We start from the raw sequence: 22,185 nt of genomic DNA, 5'->3' as shown, positions 1-22,185 counted from the left end.
CAGAAGACCGTCCTCCTTGGAACTGCTCACATACTTAGGAGGACTCTATCCATCAAGTAATCCAGCAGACTTATGACTGCCCTAGGCTCACGGATTGAACTCGGCACCACAAGTTACAAGCGGCAAGACTTTAAGGACTTATAATCATCATCATCATCATCATCATACTTTATTTATTTACTTTAAGGAGGGTTAACACTTAATACCCAAAGGCCAATAAACTTGTGGCCCTCGGAAAGTAAAATTACAAACCTAATGAAAAAGTTGAAAGCTACGATGAAATTCTAAAAGTGATAACAATACTATGAATGCAAACTGATACAACATAATAAAAATTAAAAACCTTAGGAGAGACGCGAATAGTTCAATTACAATGATAGCAATGATAGCATTACTTGTTGGCCCACGTAAATTTCAAGCTGTGTAAGATTTAGATACCACCACCAAAACGCTACACATTATGAAACAAAGTGAGTACTTACCCCTGACATACATACTTGTCTTCCATAGTTACATTCACTGAGGTCGGGTTTAGGTCTTGGTACTGGGCAGATGCTATTAATTCCACTGAGAAATGTTAAGGAAACGCTGATAGGAACAACACACTAAACATATCTCAAATCGTTGGAAAAAATATAGTCCCATGCAGCACTAATACAGCAATCTTGTCTTTACATGTACTGAGGGGGACATTGGGGGGGGGGGGGGGGGTTCTGAGCACCGCAATACCGCAAAATAAATTCGGCAAATACCGCAATACTTCAACATTAACCCTAACCCTAACCTTTAAGTCAGGTAATTTTGCATTCAGACAACATAATCAAAATAAATGACATCCCATGATTGGCGTGTTGGCTTATAATTAACAAAAAAAAATTACCCGCTTCCGATTGCGGCACAAGGAATTGCAGTTCTCCGTAGCCACGAGAACTAAGTTTCATTAGGAATGTCCAATTGGAAACTGGAAAGGCTCGAGAAACGTTGCAGGACTTTTGAATTATTTTCTAATACTGTATCAAATGCTGAAAAACCACATCCTCCAGGTTCGGAGAATACTGAAATACCACGCATTTCGAGATTAAAATTACCGAAATACCGCAGGAAAACTTGTCCAATACCGCAAACCCCAGTGCCCCCCTCTGTGTTGTTCCCAGTTTAATTCCGGCATGATGTTTCTTCTTGATTGCTATTACGCTCACGTAATCATTTTACGAATGGTTCTACGGGAATCTTCCAACATTCCGCAAGAATAGATAAGAACTCTGACAGGCTTCAAAAATGAGAGGGAATGTCCATAAGACCGAGCCAAATCGAAATGTGGCACATGTTGAAGAAACAAATTTCTTGCGACATATTTCGAATTCGTCCATATATTTCTTAAAATCAGGTGTTTTTAAACCTGTCAAAAAAACTCAAATTAGTTACCGCCCCAACTTGTCGCGAAAAACAAGCAAAATCTATAAGTGACTCGTACCTTCTCACAAACTTCGCCCTGTTCAATTCGCATTTCATGTATATAAGACTTCAGTTCACAACCTGGAAATTTACTTTTGAGGGGTTTACAAGTCATTTGAGGCCAATTATACTTCTGTGGATCAACTTTCAAGGTCTCGACGAGCCGCTTAAAATGACTAAAATTCGCCTCCTCAAAATTCTTACTTTTGTTAGTGTTATTGTAAGGCTTTTTATCAGCGCTGTATTCAGAATCTTATACGACAGCTAGCCATCTTGACGGTTGGAGTCGGCAAAGTACTACATCTCCTCATTCCACTAATGACTTCAAGATAATCTATCACATTCACGTCCCGTGCCGAAATCGACACAAACGATGCTTGTTCCGTCGATATGCGAGACGACCTGCTTTTTTACCAAAATTAGGAGAAATCTTTTGTTTACTAACACTATTTTGAATCGCCTTGGCTTTATGGTAACAGCTACAGGGCATTTTCACTTCCGAAACAATGAAACGGAGGACATGCTGGTGTACCAAAGCAATCCTGTGGGAGTTAAACTCTTTTCCTATGTAAACACTTTCGTTGGGTTTATGTTACATGTTTTGTGCACAGATGTCTAAGTCAGCAAAGTGAAATTACACATTTCCTCCTTTGATTTATTCAGTAGAAAGCAGCGTTGGTTTTGGTCGAAGAGAAGAGGGTACACAACACGCAGCCAAACTACAGCTTTCCGTTCGTACGAAAAGTCGTTACACATTTCGTGAAAACATGTTGCGAGGTTTTTAAATGCCATTAACGCTGACTTCGAAATTTAAATAAACAACTTATCCGCTACAGTCTACAAAAAGCTGCCTCGACACTCGAAATCCCGCAATATTGCACAGCACTCGAAAGAAAGCACATGGACGAACATGGAGATGACGTCATTCGCCCCTGAAGAATTTTGGGGGGGGCGCCAACTTGGTGTCCACAGAAAGATAAATACACAGATCTCGACTTTTTCTGCCTTACCCGATTAGAGCTGCGTTCTCTCGAACGCAATAAGCCCATATTCTCAAAGGATATTTGCAGTAGGAGCTATCACTGCATTCTGTAGCGTTAAGACACAAAACGTTTGTACCCCGGGGGGTGCAGTCATCACTGCAGCAAACACCTTGACTTGGACTGTCACGAGATAACGAGAAAAATAATTGTTATGACGAAATAGTATGGACAACAACAAAACGATTAATAATTCAAAAAAGTATACAGAATGTAAAAACATTACTGAAGCATTCACGAACAATAAATTTAAAGTTAACAATAGTAAAATTAAAACTCCCTTAGGCCCAGGTCGCACTAGAGCCAATTTTGTTTGTATAAGTAATAAATCTGTCAACAAGTAGCGCAAAATAAGTGCGACCCCCAGTTTCAAAAACTTGCCAAATTTTCGCGGATTGCCAAAATTTCGCCAATCTTCAAACAAGCCGAAGTGCTGCCTCGGAGGCTTCCAAATTTTGGCACAGCAAACAATTTTTTTTTTTAACCATTTAACTGTCATATTTCTTTAAAACAAGTCTGGATAAAATTACGGCGAGAAAACAACTTTGACGGCTTGTCCAGTTTGGCGCGTGCGATGGCGGGACAAAATCATTTTTTACCCGGTCCATCTGACACTTTTTACAAGTTATTTCAATGTAAACGAGGAATATGAGCGGCGTTTTTATTCAAATTCTTATGAACCGTACCCTGGATCTGGTTACTGGCAGCAATTTGAAGAGATGGCTTCAGCGAGACAATCTTCTTCGATCGCAAGTGGCGCAAGCAACAACAAAAACGCAAACCGAGCAAAATCTGCCCGTCCAATTATGGGCCGAAAATCACGAGTTGCTGCAGTGCGTAGAGTCAAGAACATGCAGCGTGGAGAAAAATCTGCGAAGAGTTAAACTTTCTAATAAAATACTTAATTGAGAAATATAGATCTTGTGACGTATATTTCAAATCAGTAACGTTTTGGTTCCAACATGTTGGTCCAATGCCACCCCTGCCAAAATTTGGTACTTGCGAAATTTTTGCCAATTGTTTTCCTCGTCAAAAATTGGAAATGTTTGAATTCGCTCTAGTGCGACCCGGCCCTTAATTAGAAACCTCTAATAAATAATCTGCTGCCATCTTGAAAAGGTGGCAAAAATTTGCGATCGTAGTACAACCACCCTGAGTGTTTCACTCGGGAAACATATAGAAGTTATTACACTGTGGCGAGAAGATATGAGTCGACACGGGAACGTAAAATTCATATCTTTGAGCTAACGTGTACTGTTCATTTTACTTATATGGAGAATAAAAATACAGGTTAGGAGAATCACGTTTGCAAATACAAGGCGGTTTCTACAAGTAGTTAATGACTCAATCGGCAGCTGGAACATAACCGATGCAATCAAGCAAAATTATTCTGAACTAGTTTTAAGTACTCAAAATTACATAGAATCCATAGTTACTTTTTGGCAGATAGCGGTCGATGTTTTGGATAAAACTGTGATGGATGAGGGCTTGTGGTACTCCTTTCGCACACAAAGCACGAAGTATTTGATGGTCGCTTGTCGTTTCACCGGCGTAATATCCTCTGTTTCTTGCATCGCGTATCGTTTCTTTCGGTTTTCTCGTGGTCATCAATTCGGAAAACACAATTAACGAAACAAATCTACTAGCGGCCGTCATTATTCTGAATACAAACCAAGTTCACTCAACACAATTTGTTAAGTCGGGAATCATGCCATCATTTCATGATATACTACTCGTGAGAGTAACATACAAAAAATACGCCACCCGGGGCTCGGATGTAGTGATTTATGGATTCTACAAATGTGTTAGTTTTCAGTATAACACTCCTGTCCCTGTAATAAAATACAATAAGAACACGCCTTTCGTGCCTCCTGTTCTTTCTCGTGTACAGAGCCGTATATGTTACAAAAAAATAAACACAAACTGCAATGTATAGATATAAACCTGCAGATTTTCCCTGGCCTAAGTTTGCAACCACTGCTTGCGTTACGACCTAGGCAGCATACATCCATCCCGCATGAATTATCTCCTATATATCCACAATCACACTCTTCACCTTCATCCACAACCTTGTTACCACAGATAGCTCCTTCGCCATCTACAGAAATAAAGAGACAAACACCAAAAAATGTTTACCATGAACTGAATGTCAATAAAGGTGCACCTTTCAGGACTTGAAGGGAACGGTGTTCACGTTAAGTGCAAGGTCAAGCCGGGGAGTAACGATTACCTGTGCACTCTATCATTAACTTCCCTCGCCGAACCTGATCTAGCGCAGGATGTTGAGAAAAATTTGGAAGTTTTGTAAATGACAAGCCATTTGGTGACTGATTTTCCTTTTCTACCAGTGAACCCCTAAGTAGAGCGTAACCATGGATAGCGTTTGTCATAGCAAGACATTTTGTTAATTTCGAGATCAAATTTCCTTCTCTCGACACGTTTAAATCAAGTTGTGATAAACCAGTCACATAGCCTGAAAGAATGAAAGCACAGGTTCAAGCTCCACTAACAAAAATAATTGGTCTGGACGTCAGTTGCATACAAATACGTTCACCGTATTGTTAACCTTGTCAATCTAATAATACTTCGGATTCCAATTCTGTCTTCCAACAAAACCGAACTGGCGTGCGTTTCTTCAAGGCTTGTGCACAATAAATGAAGATCGGAACTATACATAGTGTCAAATCATAACTGAAATATAAGGACACAACTTTGATCTTGACTTGTTTGTTTGTTGTTTTGTTTGTAGCTGTTGCTGCTGCTGCTGTTGCTGTTTATTGTTGTTGTTGCTGCTGTTTCTATTGTCTCGTCAGATTAAACTGTCAAAACATTGGGGCCTTCCTGTTTTTTCGATTGTAACTGGCATAACTTGGAAAATCCGCGGCAAAGTTTGGGAAAAAAAACGTGAGCATTGTGTGTTTCATACTATGCTATTTTTTCTGGGTAGAGTCTACAAAAGCTTACTCTATATGATTATAGTTATCGAGAAATGTTTTTCGCATCCACCCATTATGAGACTTAATTGCCCAGCCGGTAAGTGTTTTTCTTTTATTACCCCTAAAGCAGCATCTGTCAGCAATGCATCTTCCTTTTACATCCATCACATCATTTATTGATTCTCTGCTACATGGAGAAAAGAGTCGGTTGTTCTTAAGGTTTGCACTCGTGGCTCCGGCAAACATAATGTAATTTCCTTCTCTTCCTCCAGGGACACAGTTAGATCTAGAGGGACTGTCATGCTGAAAGCGGAGAGAAACCATTGAATATACGAATTCGCGAATTTGTTGTGACTCTTCACTACCACTACCAAAAACAAAAACAATGGCAAAGGTGGCATACATATCACTGGAATGATCTCCATGCAACGTTGATCAATATTTTTCCATGGTTTGTTATAAATAAGATGTTACCAAGGCTTCGTAGCAGCACGAAGTAAGATATGGCTTTGGTGAACCACACGATGTCATTTTAATCAGTTTTAAACTATCCAAAAATGATTTTACCTATTGTAATCGTTCAAACCTAAAAGATACATGCAAAATTGTGCTGTGGTAGCAAATAAAAGATACATTAAAATTTCGTGAAAAGATCCAGGTTGGGAATCCGAGCGTTTTTGTTTTGTGTGCCGTTTGTCGAGGCACTTTCTCTCAGAGTCTCTTTCCTCGCGGCACTAAATGAATAGTGATTGATTACCGATACGAGCCTACCTACCAGCCGACTAGGCTGCGTAGCTCGGCGGTTCAAGCAATTTTTTAAGCAATTTGAGGGCAAGTGCACAAAGCAGCGAAGCCGCGAAAACGAGGGGTGAAGGTGCGAGGAACCGTCTGCCTGGATTACATGAAATTTGGTTGTCGATGGTGCTCTTTAACAGCTAGATGACAACGATACTGGTTCTCCTAGACGACAATTCTCGTCTGGTGAGCGTAGACGGTGAAACACGGTAAAAATCATGCTTTTGCCAAAGTTTGGTGGGAAAACGGCCATCACATCTCTCCCATGAGGCAAATTGTTTACGGCTGTTTCTTGCTCGTGTTTGGCAGTTCAATTTCGCGATATTCGCGAAAGATATTCAGGCGCGATAACGCTTTCGACAGCGCTTTCTCAATTATTTCCTGTTTACACGCTAAAGATCTGCGTTGTAATCAGTGCTGTTCTTTGGAGCTGTCCCTTGGGAGATTAGCGAAAATTTTGATTGATGTGTTAGCCTTCTGATCCAATGGCAATGGCCCGTACGCCAGCGTACTGGACTAACAAAGGTCATCCCTGCAGGGGATTTCTCAGTTGTCTCACTCCAAGGCTCCTCGTGGCTTCGCCGCTTGTTAACGTGGCTTTGGCGCTCATTATCGCGGTTTTGCTGCTGTCTTAGGGCGCTCAAATTGCTTAAATACCGCCAAGCTACGCAGGCTATCAGTCGACCTGCCTGCCTGCCTGCCTACCTACCTACCTACCTACCTACCTACCTACCTACCTACCTACCTACCTACCTACCTACTTACCTACCTACCTACCTACTTGCCTACCTACCTACTTACCTACCTTCCCAATGTCGTCAGTTGAGAAAACATTAATCATAATTGCAGTGCAATATAATATTGAACCATGTTGAGCGATTTCAGTGCTATGATAGTTCTATATACTTACTGGTGAACCAAAGCTGTGGCCAGTTTCATGAGTAAAAGTGATCTGAGACACCTTCTTTATCGCTGTCTTGTTGTATTGTTTAAAAGTGACAATTCCTGTATTCAAGCTTTTCGTTTTCAAGCTTTTTCCATATCTGAAATATGTTGATTTTTCGCAAATTCCGCCATGAGCACCACCTGTTGAAACACAGAACAAAAAACGTGGATTGTCAATTATTAATTACTTTGACTTAGTTTTGAGCGACTTTTCCAACATGTATGCATAGCGCATTATAACACTTTTCATGGCTTCAGAAGTGCACTTATATAGCACTTTTTTTAACAAAATTAGGTTTTACCTACAAAATGAGTGAACAGTCTGACTATGTCCCAGAAAGGCTTTCCAGCGGAATAAAACGCCGGCAAAAGTAGCACTTTTTGGCACAAAGGCAGCAAAGCTTATGCGCAATCGCTGCTTTGGCGATCAAGAACACCTTTCAACTCCTTTTGAAGAAATGTCCCAGGAGCGACTTAACAAGGGTGTTAAAAAGTTTAACAAAACGGGATGGTGGTTCATTTAACAAAAAGTTGCTTACCATGCACAATTTACTTCAATGTACATGTGAATCTTTCGGGCAGCAACTTCCAGCAAAAGTTGTGAAGACTAAACTGAATTAATAATCTTTTCGATAGTTCAACGAATCGACCAATTGTTTTCCTCGGTGTTTACCGTTAAGTCATTTCATTAAACACTGGAAACGGGTCTTGTTTCTCTTGTTGATCACCGAATGGATCAAGTGATTTTACTTGCAATGTTATGCATTTTGCACGGGAATTTACCTGCGAAAGAATCTTTGCAGCCCTCTGAGTCGATTTTTCGGGTGTTTTATGCCACCGCTTTGGTATCACGACTGTAACAATTTTTCCCCTCGTTGTCGGTGGTCAGTGGTGGATCTTTACCTCGCCGCTTCGATCGCAGCTTGGTGGTGTCCATTTCTCAAACTCATTCATAATTCATCAAGTTAAACAAAAAAAGAAAATCACAACCGTGAAGGAGGTTTGGATACCCGATCTTAATTAGCATAGATTTTGACGATTTTACTTCTCCGTTTACTCCTTAGTTTTTGTTTCGATTGAGAAGATATATCAAGCACTCGAGACAGTGATGGGTATCCAGATTCTATGACGTGCAATTGCTGTATCGGAATCGAGAAGATAGAAGCCACCAATCGCTTTAAAGCAAAAGACATTTGGATTTTCCCTGTGGCCTGAAGCACGTGGCCTTCCCTTGAGGATCATGCAACAGATAGTATGAGGTTCAAAATGTAAATAGAAAACTCAGTGAGATGGTTTCGGTCTAAAACAAACTAAGCAGCATGTATATTAAATTAAAAAGTTGAAGTAATAATATTTCAACCAAAAAAGTTATTTTCAATGGATTTTAAAGGAATGAAAGTAGCTAAAGCCTTTTGTCAGTAAATCTGACTACAAATCCCGCGGAGTACTGTAAAAATCATCGGGTAGGGGTGCCGGCTGGGGCACTGAAACCCTTATCCTATACTAGACAATGATCAGCTTGATTAATCTAAAAGAGTAGGGGACGTAGTTCCCGGTGTGGTGGTCTATCTCTCATCTGATGGTTAAATGCTCGGAGATGTTAGCTGCATAAGCTACTCTGAAATCCGAGGGTAAATAAAGTGATGTATGTATGTATGTATGTATGTATGTATGTATGTATGTATGTATGTATGTATGTATGTATGTATGTATGTATGTATGTATGTATGTATGTATGTATGTATGTATGTATTTATGTATGATTTTGCAACCCTATTCTAGACTACAAGAGGCACCTAAAATCTGTACCCTATCCCAGACTAGCTATTTTCCATGTAGAAACTTTATCACGTAGTCATATCATACGCTAACTAGACCAATACCTTACAAAGGCACTTTCAAGTTTCAATTTCTATTGTGGAATCCCGGGTAAAGAACCCTGTTCTAGACTAAATTATTTATATACTGGCCACTTTTCTGGTAGATGATAGCCTATTCTAGACCAAAATTATCTGATTTTTATACCCTATGCCAGACTAAACTGCCTTACAGCGCCGCGGGCACATACCCATATAATGAGCTTATATGTGGTAGTACCACCCCCGGGCTGCAAATGTCCGTTGTTAGATAAATTTCGGTTATCTGTCAGTTGTCAGTCAGTTATGTTATTACCATTTGGCAGGTGTCAGTTAGCCCCATCCAGACCCTGTTTTACTGCACAATAATTTCATTCATTGTATATTACCACTTTCAGCAACCCAAGCAAGCCCAAGTAACCCGTCAGCAAAATCACGGTAGGTAAAGATGTAAGACAGGCACACGTCATCATGGTTTTCCTCAGAGGTTAGCACCAGGAGCTTTTCCACTGCAATGTTGTTATCTTTGTAAGGGTTGCTGGCAACTTCAGTATCAGAACTGTCATTAGCTTGCATTCTCTGGATTTGGAACTGAATGCCTGGTCGAATAAAGGAAACATCAAATTGCCATTACCCTCTGGGCCAATATTCTTGAATACTAGCCAACTACTCTCTGTTAACAGTGTAGCACCGATGCATTGTTAAGCGGTAATATAATTTAAGTTTAAGTTTAATAATACTTTGTCATGCTAGTACAAGTAAATAAATCACAGAAATTACAAAAAGTACATGACTGGAGAATAATTGGGGGAAACTAAATTCCCACACAAAAATATGTTATCTGAACCTGATAAATCAAACGCCAGGGTCGCACAAGGATTACATCGGCCCGAGAGGCCTTGACAGAACAAAAGGAGAACCACATCGCCATTGAGATCTGTACAAACTGGCTAAGGCCCGATATTCTGCCAATAGGTTTTTGCTTCTGATAAGAGAATTATTACACGACTGAAAATAAGACAAAAAATACCTCACGATCAAGGTTTTCAGAGAGAGGCCGTAATCTTCACGGACCCTATAGTGTGTAATTCTCATTGAAAGTCGACACACGCCCGACGCACTCAAAATAAAAAGGAAAGAAAGTTGGAAGGAACAAATATAGTCCACTGCACGTGTAAGTTATCATTCTATCATGTTTTTCAGGAAATTAAAGCATAAAACTGCAAGAGAACCTTAATGATAGGTCGAACCGATCATTTGGGACAATCCCCGGTCCGATTCAATACTCCACGGAAAATGTTGGGCAAGCAAAGGAGTAATTTTAATGATTCTGAGGAGTAATTTTAATGATTCTGATCATAATTCCAAGATGGAATATACAACCATTTTCATACAGTGTACTACGGCATGGGATCAGGACCGAGCAAGATGTTCCGAATTCCAGCTCCTCCTTTTGTAAGGTGTTGGATTTTCTCTCCATCTCCATGGATACACTCTTTATTTTTTATGAGAATATTGTTTTTCCCACCGAGGCTGAATATTCATATTTCTCTGCCGATTTTAGGCTGAAAATATTCTTGTGAACATTCTTATATTACAGCGTATGACATTTCTGTTTTCGAAACGGTGTTGAGTGTCTGGATGGTATTAGAGTAATTTTGGAGCCAGCCTGCGGGCAGCAGAGCATCGAACATACGGCTAGTGCTGTTTTGGTTGCTTTCTGGCTAGTTCTTTTTTTTCTTTTAGAGTAGGAAGGATTTTATACGGTTTAGTTAAAAACTTATAATTGTGTTGTATTTAGAAATTTTGAACACAACAAATTGTAACATTCTTTCCTAGGGTTTATTCTTAAAATATACTTAAAATTTCGCAAATTTCAGCCTCAATATTCTTATAAAACATATTCTTATAAATAATAAAGAGTGTACATACACGCCATGTAAAATCAAACAAGCTCTCTTCAGCAGAAGACATTACGCGTTAGGGTTGATTACCTGAGCCGGGCTGGCACAGTTGGCCGGACTGGTGCTGTTTGCCGAGATCTCGACGCGTTAAATGCACAAAATTCGCGATTAAATTGTGATTACATGAACTTGACAACCAATGCAAGCCAGCGAGGTAAGTTAGCCTGGCGATACCAAGATGGGGCTTGATTTTTTCTCTGTAATCTTGTTCACAGGACCAGCTCGACTTCCCAGACAACATCGCGCCACATTGGCTCCAGTCTCGTGCTACTCACGTTTAATACCGAGCTAAAAAGTCATCTACATCGTTTCGTTTTTTTTGACTTTTTTAAATAATAAACTTTGTTAAACACAAAAACGAAAAAAAAAAAATACTCGCAAAAAGACAAAAAAACACTACAAACGTACTTGCATTACACTCGTTACAAGAAAAATTCCTTGTTAACATTTGCACTTCGTTTTTTATGTCGTTATTGTTCTTGTTTTTCTTATTTCGGCCGGACTACAAAGGTCGCCCTACAAGCGTATTCTTGTAATAACACATCCAACCTACCTTCAAATCTGCCATCGCCATTAAAGTCTGTATTTTTATAAATAGCATTTGCAGCATTTACGTGCTCTGCCATAAGCATCATGGCTCTCTGTTTATTACCTCCAGCCATGTGCTCTGTGAACAGATGATCAGCCTGCAGAAAACACAACGTATCGGCACTCACTAGAATTATGCTGTTTTTCTTAATGCCTCTTGGTTTATTTGTTTTAAGTATATGTTTGATTCACAGTTTACAACTAGTGTCTTCTATTTGCTGCACAATACTAAATACTGTAAAAACTGGTTTGCACTTTATTCGTACAACCAGCTAGACCGGCAAATTCTTTGTTCGTTTGTTCGGTCATATTTTTTGGTCATTCATTCATTGATCCGGTGATCCGTCTGTATAAACATACGTTCCTTCATCATCATCATCATCATCATCATCATCATCATCATCATCATCATCATCACCATCATCATCATCATCGTTGTAATGTTTACATGCAGTGTAAGAGATATTTCGTGACGTTTATATGGAGGATTAGGTTCGCCAGGAACTATGGTCGTGTAACATGGCGTGCTGGCCGCAAAAGTGATTTAAAAAGTTGTTGCTGTTATATCCACTGCTATCTTCGTTAATAATCAGCCATCGCCACATCTGGCGACGAGGATGATGTTCCAAAGTGGTCTGTGATTATTCGTACAGAAGTTTTGTTCCTACAACCGAAATGTCATCGACTGAAACGACTGAACAACAACACAGTACAATAAAATACATTTATTAATTCTCCCTAATGGGCTTTTCAGAATTAATTTAGATCGAGTAAAAAGGAAATAGAATAAATTCAAAATGCCTAATTACATTCGTATTAATACACGTGATGGGTGACTTATAGAACAAGTGGGAGAATCGAGCGTATCGTCCACTAACGCTGGTGGGGCGAGTGTGAAATTAGTCTTGGAAATCCGTGGCCTACATTTCTTTTACCCCAAGGGAGAGCCGAATTCACTGTCAGTTCGATGGAAACGATGGAAGCGAGCTTTCAACCTCTATGTGGCGTCAAAAGGTGTGACAAACGAGAAACAGAAAGTGGCATTGTTGTTGCACTCAGGAGGTATGGAATTACAAGAAGTCTTTTATACTTTGGTACCTGAAGATCGAGAAACCCCCTTCAAGGATTGTTTAGCAGCCCTCGATAATTATTTTACACGTAAAGCCAATGTTCCTTTTAATGTGCAACAACTGGACAGCGAATCAAACCATCGATCAGTTTGTTTGCCGTCTGCGTCAGAGAGCTACATCGTGTGAAATTCCCGATAAGGATGAAGCAATCCGAGATCAAGTCATTGAAAAATTCAGAGATCCAAAACTACGAAGGAAGTTTCTCTAGGAAGCAAGTACTGCAACTTTGGCTGTGTTACAAGAGACCGCAAGAATTCACGAAGCCATGCAGTCTATGAAAAGCCATGAGCCAGATGAGCAGGCTAACGTCGTAAAACATCATCACTAAGGAAAAGGGAAGAAAGGAGAGAAGTCTGATAATAAGAAACGTGGAGATAAGAAATCTTACCGGTGTGATGGAACTGGTCATCTTGAGGGAGGCAAGAGTTGTCGAGCACCTGGAAAAACCTGTAATAAGTGTGGTTATGAGGGTCATTTTGCTGTTTGTTGTAAGTCCAAGGCGCCCAAGAATCGTTCAAGTGGAAAGCACCGTAGTGATGGGGCTAATCACGTTACCGAGAAACCAGAAGAAGACTCAGTTACGCTTTTGTTGTTAAGGGTAGCAACGACTCGAATGGAGTTGTTGATCTGTGTGTTGGAGGTGTGCATGTGGAAAATGTTCTTAGTGATTCTGGAGTAACATGTAACATTATGGATCGTGCTACGTGGGAGAGTCTGAAAAAAAAAGGGGTGAAATGCCATTCCCGGAAATGCCAAAAGAAGCTGTTTGCATATGGCGAAACCAAACCAATTGAAGAAGCTGGAACATTCGAAAGTGAAATTAAACGGGTATTCGGTGTTTACTAAATTAGATTTGAAATGGGGCTTCCACCAGGTGGACCTTGATCCAGAATCACGTCGAATCGCTACGTTCATCGCTCACAGAGGTCTCTATCAATACAAGATCTAGAGTTTAATGTTTATTACGGCACAGATTTCCAAAAATGTGGAACATTTTTCACTTCTTCAACAGAAGATTTCAATTTTTACGGATTCATAAGCAGAATGAAATATAAAACCAAAACATTTCACGATATAAGCGTCGATGACGATGAAACCTGCTATGTGAACTTTGAAGAAGCCCTCATGGGCGAACTGATTAGGTGTGCGCGAGTTGTTCCTGGAACAGACTGGAAGAGAATCAATGTTCAGGCCGAGGTTTGTGTTTACAGAAATCGAGCCCGAAATCAAAAATAGCAAAGAAAATGCGTTGTCACATGAACAAGTGTGGCGGTAAGCGGTCTCGGACAGCACAGCCTATTGTAGAAATCGAAGCTGTTGCGTGGAGTGCGCCTCGATATTTTCTTTAATGTCCTTGTAAGTTCTCGAAGGTCTACATTTTATCAGCAGCTGGACCCAATCTAGTTCTGGTTCCTCCAGCCTTTTCGGTTGACCCCTAGCCGTAGTATGGCGAGGGAGATTTTCTCCCGTTTGACAAAGGTCTTCCATACGTTTGAAACTGTGACACTGCTTACTTTGTACTTTGATCCAATCGCTCTAAAACTTCCTGGGTAGTACTCTGTTGAAACACCCCCAACTCCGCTCAAAATATCATCAATAATCAGTGACCTCATATCCTTTTCAATTGATTTCCCACGGTGGAAAGTTCTCCCGTAAGCATTCATTTCGAAGCAAGTTGTTCTCCGCGAAAAGAAACATAATGTCACGTGACCAATCTGGGCGCTCCAAATGGTCACGTGAGCACGCCTAAAATTCAAATGCGATCGACCGTTTTTGTCCGGGTGCTAACAGTTTAGTGATTTCAGTAGTATTGCAGATACAGCAGTTACAACGAAGCCAAAGGGCAGACCATCCCGAACTACACGGATGTCAGCTAAGTTTAAAGTCTTTGTTCTGGACGAGTGAACTCGCTAAGTTTAAAGACCAGTGAACAGTTTCAAAAGACATTACAATATCAAGATTGTTTGTTTGCAGAGAGAGACAACTGAATTTAGAGTTTCAAATATTGATTAATTATTTCTTAGTGTAAGCAAACTTTTCGCAGAGGAAGGGAATGTAGTGTTTCCATGCAGTGTAAGAGACATTTCGTGACGATTATAAGGAGGATTAGGCTCGCTAGGAACTATGGTCGTGTAACGTGGCGTGCTGGCTGCAAGCGTTATTAAAGTTGTGTTACTCATATTTATCTCTGCCATCACCACAATCATCGTCGTCATCATCATTGCCATCATCATCATCATCATTGTTTATTTGTCTTCCGTAAATAATAATACAAATGATAATAAAAAAAATGTCGGCGATGGGACCTCTAAAAAGCCACTAGGCTTATAGTGGAGGCCACCTTCATTCCTTCCTTCTTTCCTTCCTTCATACATTCCCTCACTCACTAATTCGTTCATTCATTCGTTCATTCTCGCATTCATTCATTCGTTCGTTCATTCATTCATTCATTCATTCATTCATTAGTTCGTTCATTCGTCCACTCATTCATTCATTCATTCATTTATTCATTCATTCATTTTTTCGTTTCTCCATTCATTCATTCATTCATTCATTCATTCATTAGTTCGTTCGTTCGTCCATTCATTCTTTCAGTTCCCTTTGTCCCTCCTCTTTTCTGACATATTCCATCCCTCCTTTTACAAGTTTTTCGTTGCATTTTTTATAACTTACCCTCATCTTTAAGGTGCAAGACACTTTCTTTTGATCAATATCTCCAACTGTCCTCCGATATCTCTGTGTGAAAGCTTCAAGCTTGGTAATATGCTTCTTTTCGATCTCTTTTTGTTTCACCGCTGACCTTAGTGATTTAGAAACATGTTATTAAAAAATATATGAAATTATGCATATTTGCACAAAATACCGCTTTTATAAGGAAGCTTTTTATATACCCTCAAAAGGTAATATTTCAGATTGTAACAACGTGAGGTATTATACGTCCTAATGACACAAAATAGTGTCAAAATATATTTAAATAGTTCTACGTACTCCTAATGCTGCAATATAATATTAGTTTAAGGATTTAGCAACAAAATGTCTTTGAATTATCCTTCCAGTATTAGTGTCAAAGCGACTCTTTGATAACCCTTAGTAGATCCATCTTAGGGTCTGTGGCCCAAGATATGACATGTATATAGCTTTTAAAATACCCGCAAGGTTTTCTTAACACTCGAAAAGATTTCTTTTACCTTTTAACCTCATCCATCCACCTCTTTGTTTTTTCATTCAATCCACATCCTGGACCATAAGCATGAGGGTAGTGCACATCTTTGCTCTCATAGATAACTGAGTGAAAGTTTTTAGGAGCGAGCTTGAAATACTCCTTTGCTGACTCAACAAAATACTCATCATTCCCTACATGGATTTTGCCTTCAAATACGCCATCATCGGATATAAAACCATGGACCAACGAATTTTTATGTCCTGAATGGAAACCAAGTAAAAAAATGTTATTCAGCGTTTTCATATGTTTGCAAACTCTTTGATATCAGACCATGAAATATTAGGGGCCTATGTCGTTATTATTCTTATTAGGGGCTTATATGGTCTTTATGCTCATCTCGAGTGTTCTTAAAAGTTGTCGTTTGTTAATTCGACTCGCAAGGGTATGTTTACTATTCAAGTCATTCAACTTTGCATTATCTTCAAATGTCGCAATCTGAAAAGTTTATAAAGATTTCAACGAAAGGCTGAGAGTATAATTGTAGATCGACACAAGTATACCTTTTACATCTCCTTTGAATATCATGGAAGGATCAAAGTCAGCATTTTCTACTGTAAAGTCATTTGTGAAAAGTTCCGTATCCCTTCTCAGACGTATCTTGAATTTTCTGCAGGATATAAACAATTATCAAAAATAAACCCGGTCAGAGAGAAGCTGATTGCCTGCAGATCTCCAAAATACGTGCCGCCAACCGCCATGAATTAACGTGTAACATAAAGGTGTATAAACTTTCAGTGATCGGAAAACAGTTTAAGGACGAACATAATGCTACGGTTGCAGGCCACTTCTGCAGAAATTGGAATTTACACAAGTGGCCATATGAAGAATTCCAGTTGGTAAGATAGGAAGGGGCGACCAAAAGAGGCATATGCATGTCGCAACGAGTGATAGCGCACAGTCATTATTGTATACAACTTTCTTCTTGCGGACAACATGTATACAATTTGGTCACGTACAGTTCTTTGAATCAACAAAAGATCGATTCGCCATACAATAGTCCCTGCATAGGGCTATGCAGGTGCGTACGGCCCCCGGCAAAGGGTATGGTCTTTTAGCCGTTTTGGTCAGAAATGGGATATCGATTTTGGCCACTTTTGTCTCAAATAGGATATAGTTTTTGCCCTCCAGTCTTGATCGGGTATGTTACGTTTTTTTTTTTTAACAAGCTACTTTTAATCATTATCAATAAGACCATCAACAAAAGCTCTTTACAATATAATATTAATACCTCATACCATACATCAGTATAAATTATGATGGAACTAATTATAAGGCAGGTTTAAAACAGGGTATTGATTTTATATTATGGTCACTTTAATAGGCTGGTGTCGAAAGGGATCAACGGTAACAAGGCAACGAATTTTGAGTTCCAAATCATCATTGACGAAATGAATCATTATCAGACCCTCAAAGATGTTGTTCGGGCAAAACTCACGCGAAAGTTTCCTTCTCAGTCCTCACAAAGTGAGATTAAAAACTCAAGAAAGGCCTTAGAATTGAAGTACGTAAAGAACTGAAAAAAGTTGATGGCAGAAGGTTGGGAATCAGATTTGAAATATTCAACACAGGCTTTCATCTCAGTGGGACGAGGTTGGGCTGAAGTCACTGTTGCATGACGTAAGAATTTTTCCTTTAATCAACCAATCAAAATTGACGCATAAGGACAACTCAAATGCGCGCGTCTTTTTTCACTCAGTTTAAAAGGCCGACTGCAGTGAATCAACTTATCCAAAGGCTAGGAGCTGCAACTAGAAATGAACTTTGACAATAAAAGAAAATCAAACAAACATACACAGCCTTTCATTTCAGCGCGGTTAAAAACTTCTGAGCACACAAGCATCGGATCTCGTGATATTTTTTCTCTGCCTCTTTCATCTCCTGAACAACTTCATATGTTATACCCTTAATATCCTTCTGGCAAGCTAGCGTAGAGAGTTTGGTTAACCCGGGTCGCACTTAAGACAAAATCAAGACAAGTTTGTTTTGATAACCAAGAAAACTGTCACATTCCTGTCATCAGTTGACCGCGCCAAGTGCGACCTACTTGTCCCTAGGAGGTAAATTTTCAAAGAAGCCGCCGTCCTGCCCGAGCAGGACGTCACGAAAAACAAACATTAATTTTTTTGTTTGTGATTAAGCTGTCATTCAGTTTCAAAAATCCCAATTTTAGCATCAAAATTTGCGCTTGAAAGGAGAATGACTCTCTGTACATGTGCATCGTTACAGCCATGTTAAGAAGATAGAAATAGAAAGCCACAAACAAAGCAATTTCACATTTATTCATGGTAACCTGCTCTGAAATTCACTTTGCCTAAAATGTCGTCAAGTGCGACCCGAAACTACAACGTTTTAATTGTCTCAGACAACTTCTGTATTTCTTTTCCACAATGAAAAATTTGAAGCTACATGAAAACTTGAAATTTGAACCGAATGAGGCATTTTTGTGTCCCTTTGTAAACAACAGTAACATTGTTGACAATGTTTATACTCTCGCCATCAAATGTATACAAAATTTGATCGTGAACCACATTCTGTTATCTTTTTGTTGATGAAAATACAACCGCAAAACTGATCGAATGTTAGCGCGCATTTCTGTTTGGATTTACTTCTACGCGGATAGCCATCCAAAGTTGAAGGCATTAGCACAGCGACCACAGCATCCTGCGTGAAAATCTTTAGGCTTCTTGTTCAGGATTAGAATCGGGCCGAAGGAACATATTTGACCATAAATTTGCGTCAAAAGCTCCCATCACCTCGAGATTTCGCCAAGAGCATGATCGATAGTTTCCCTGACCGTCGCTTTCCTACATCGCCGACCGAGTTGGAATTTAAGCTCGCACAAGACCTACGGCTACGCGGATAGCCAATCAACGTTGATGGCGCGCATTGGCACATCGACCAAAGCATCCCGCCTTTAGGCTACTTGTTCAGGATAGGAATCGCGCCTGAAGTTGGCTTAAAAATACCTCAGAGATGTAATTACGGGTGCTCCCTCTGGCTCGGGACTGCAAACGCAAATGAAACAAACTTGAGAACCTTATTTTGTAAAAATACGGGGCTCACCGCTGAATTGAGACGATGCTAAGCAGAGCCGAAATTCGTGTGATTAACCGTCTGTGACTGCCGGTATTCATTAGTGACTGGACCTAATGTTTTTGAAAGCACTGTACTAATGTTCGATGACTGGAATTACCTTTGATGAGTTTTTAAATTGATGTCAATGCGATGATCGCTTGTTGGACTTGAACGCCTCACTCGACCATGTTCCCTGAGTACTGCAGTTGTGTCGTAGTTCAGAGTTTCATAGTAGTTTACGAAATCCCCCAGTGGCCGTCCTGTGAAACCAAAACACGAAAATTAGATGGCAATACATCTTCCTCCGATAACGTAGTTCAACGCGAAGGAATTACCAAACCACAGACGAATTTCAACTTACGATATGACCAAGCACAACTCCACAGAAGTACGAAAGAAGCAAAACAAACACTTAAAGCTACCATGTTTCCAAGGCCCAACTGACTTTACCATGGAATTATTGATTCATTTAACCGGAATGGCCTAGGGCCGAGCCCGTTTCATGCTCTGCTCGCGCTTTGTTAGCCAGGACGGCCTAGGGCCGAGCCCTGTCCGCTCCTCGTTTTTTGCGTTTTGGTACAACAATGACTGTGATCTGAATAACCTGGAGTAGACCGAGACCTCTCCGAGTAGCCCAAGTTCGCCGTGAGGGAAAATCATTTCTTTGCTAGGAGGATTCTGGGGGGCTGGGAACTCAAATTTCATTTCGCGAATTTTTATTCCATGCAGAATATAAAGAGAAGTACGCTTTGAGAAAGAAAGTGCAGTGAAATAATAAATAATAAAACAAAATATACCTCTGACCCCAGTTGTTCGATAGGTGGGTAACGCTATTCACCGGAAAAATCACCATCCAGTGGATAGCGTGGTTTGTCCTATTAAAAATTAGCCGGCCGGTGGATAGCGTTATCCAGCCTTCGAACAACCGGGGTCTGGACAGTAACAAAGGCCAGCTAATGCAACAGAAAAACGGAAAAAGTACAGCTTGTATTTGATTATTTCTCTGAGTTTTGATACCCTGCAAGACAGAGGTTTCCTTTTCTTTCTGCTTGGTGGGAGATCGATCTCGAGCGGTTGCGAGCTGAAGTTCCCTCTCGTCTCTCACCGTGCGGAAAAAGAAGAGAATCACTGTCTCGCATGCGATCGCAGGGTAAGTTTTAAGGAACAGATCATCCGAACAAAAGTAATTTATTTCGCATGTTTGCACCTTAGTAACTGGTGCAAACCTCGTTATACGCGTGACGCATATAGCGGGCCGGCCACGGGTTTTTTTAATTACACGGAATCTGATTTTGGTTCAAAATAATTCTTGCCCAGAGAGGATTTTTTTGGTCCCTTTGATCCACCATGATCCGGGTGATCATGAATTCACTGTTTAGTAAAGAAACGCAAAATTCTTTTTTTGTATTTGAGAATCCAGTGTTGGATTTTTCCAAAGAAACGCATTCTGGATGGATTTGGAAGTAATTGAATTCAAATATCCCTTTGAATGCTAAATTGGACTCGGTCTTCCTCTGTGATAAGAATTTGCTTTCATCCAATTGTTTCCAAATTGAACGTGTTGGCCCATTACGTACACTAACCCTGAAGCCATCTATTAAACAAAAGTACAGCAATAGGGAGGTTCGAATTCCAAGTAAACAATGACGTTTAAAGTGGGCTGTTTTTCCGGTCTGTCTAGACTCTTCAAGTGATTTTCATACTACGTTTTTTTTTAAGCATGAGGCCGGACACAAAGTCAGATTGTATCTGCTCGGCGCATTGACCTGACACAATTACAATTTATATCAGTATTCATTAAATTTTATATGCACGGCAGGCATCATGAAAGTAAAGAAATATTTTACTTGCATTCATGCTCCTTTGCGTTTGCAGGGGCGTAGCCAAGATTTTTCAAAGGGGGAGTCACACTGTGTCAAAGTGAGGGTACTCATCATCAGAATGTCATGTCGTTTTCGCCACCTGTTGCAGGTTGCTTGCTTACAAAAGGGGGGTCACGGGCACCCCAGGACCCCTCCTCTAGTTACGCCCCTGCAGAGATTGGGGAACTCAGTTTACACACAACTCTTATGATTTGTTACTGGCATGGAGAGCTAGACACGATCAAGTATGCCCAAAACTAAACTCTAATGCTCGAAGAATTTTGGCGTCAAAACCATAACATGTGGAGTGTAATTCAGTGACGTTGAAACAAAATTCAAACATACTTTAACTTTGTTTCACGTGCAGGGACCTTACCAGAGTAGGAAAGAAAAGGGCCGGGTAGAGTAGGGCTGGATGGGGTAGGGTGGGGTAGGGTAAAGTAGGGTAAGGTAGGGTAGGGTAGGGTAGGGTAGGGTATGATTAGGTTAAGGTGTGGCAGGGAAGGGAAGGATAGGGAAGGGTAGGGTAGGGTAAGTGGGGTAGGGTAGGGTAGGGTAGGGTAGGGTAGTGTATGGTTAGGTTAAGGTGTGGCAGGGTAAGGAAGGATAGGATAGGTAGGGTAGGGTAGGGTAGAGTAGGGTAGGGTAGGGTAGGGTAGTGTATGGTTAGGTTAAGGTGTGGCAGGGCAAGGAAGAATAGGATAGGTAGAGTAGGGTAGGGTAGGGTGAGGTAGGGTAGGATAGGGTAGGGTATGGTAGGGTAAGGTAGTGTATGGTTAGGTTAAGGTGTGGCAGGGTAAGGAAGGATAGGATAGGTAGGGTAGGGTAGGGTAGAGTAGGGTAGGGTAGGGTAGGGTAGTGTATGGTTAGGTTAAGGTGTGGCAGGGCAAGGAAGAATAGGATAGGTAGAGTAGGGTAGGGTAGGGTGAGGTAGGGTAGGATAGGGTAGGGTATGGTAGGGTAAGGTAGTGTATGGTTAGGTTAAGGTGTGGCAGGGTAGGGAAGGATAGGATATGTAGGGTAGGGTGGGGTGGCGTAGGGTAGGATAGGGTAGGGTGGATTGGTGTAGGGTAGTGTATGGTTAGGTTAAGGTGTGGCAGGGTAGGATAGAGTGGGGTGAGGTGGGGTAGGGTGGGGTGGGGTTGGGTTGGGTTAGGGTAGGGTAGAGTAGGATAGGGTAGGGTAGGTGGGAACCAAAAGATACACTAAGCTAGAGTACAATGATAATTCTCTGTTGATTTCAGTGCAGTAACTTGGAAATTGTCAACAGCCTCTTCGATTCCGCCACAGAGTAAGTTGGCTTAGGTTTGACATAT

The 22,185-nt window shown here is 40.5% G+C and overlaps 2 protein-coding genes across 2 annotated transcripts in view; both read right to left on the bottom strand.

Moving 5' to 3' along the window:
- LOC145479542 (uncharacterized) overlaps window positions 1-22,185 on the bottom strand; it is a 73,930-nt gene that overhangs the window by 31,049 nt on the left and 20,696 nt on the right. The window lies entirely within an intron of this gene.
- LOC145479553 (disintegrin and metalloproteinase domain-containing protein 10-like) lies at window positions 205-21,962 on the bottom strand. Its single transcript, XM_081457948.1, has 12 exons — window positions 19,369-21,962; window positions 19,126-19,267; window positions 16,433-16,539; window positions 15,898-16,132; window positions 15,383-15,509; window positions 11,545-11,677; window positions 9,417-9,626; window positions 7,137-7,312; window positions 5,551-5,734; window positions 4,440-4,593; window positions 2,520-2,618; window positions 205-567 (listed from the first exon to the last, which is right to left on the bottom strand). Exons 1-12 carry the CDS (start codon window positions 19,430-19,432, stop codon window positions 459-461), a joined length of 1,740 nt encoding a protein of 579 aa, XP_081314074.1. The 5' UTR covers window positions 19,433-21,962; the 3' UTR covers window positions 205-458.

This window comes from Orbicella franksi, chromosome 2, assembly GCF_964199315.1.
Source record: "Orbicella franksi chromosome 2, jaOrbFran1.1, whole genome shotgun sequence".
NCBI lineage: Eukaryota > Metazoa > Cnidaria > Anthozoa > Scleractinia > Merulinidae > Orbicella > Orbicella franksi.
This window is presented reverse-complemented; position numbering and strand designations above follow the sequence as displayed.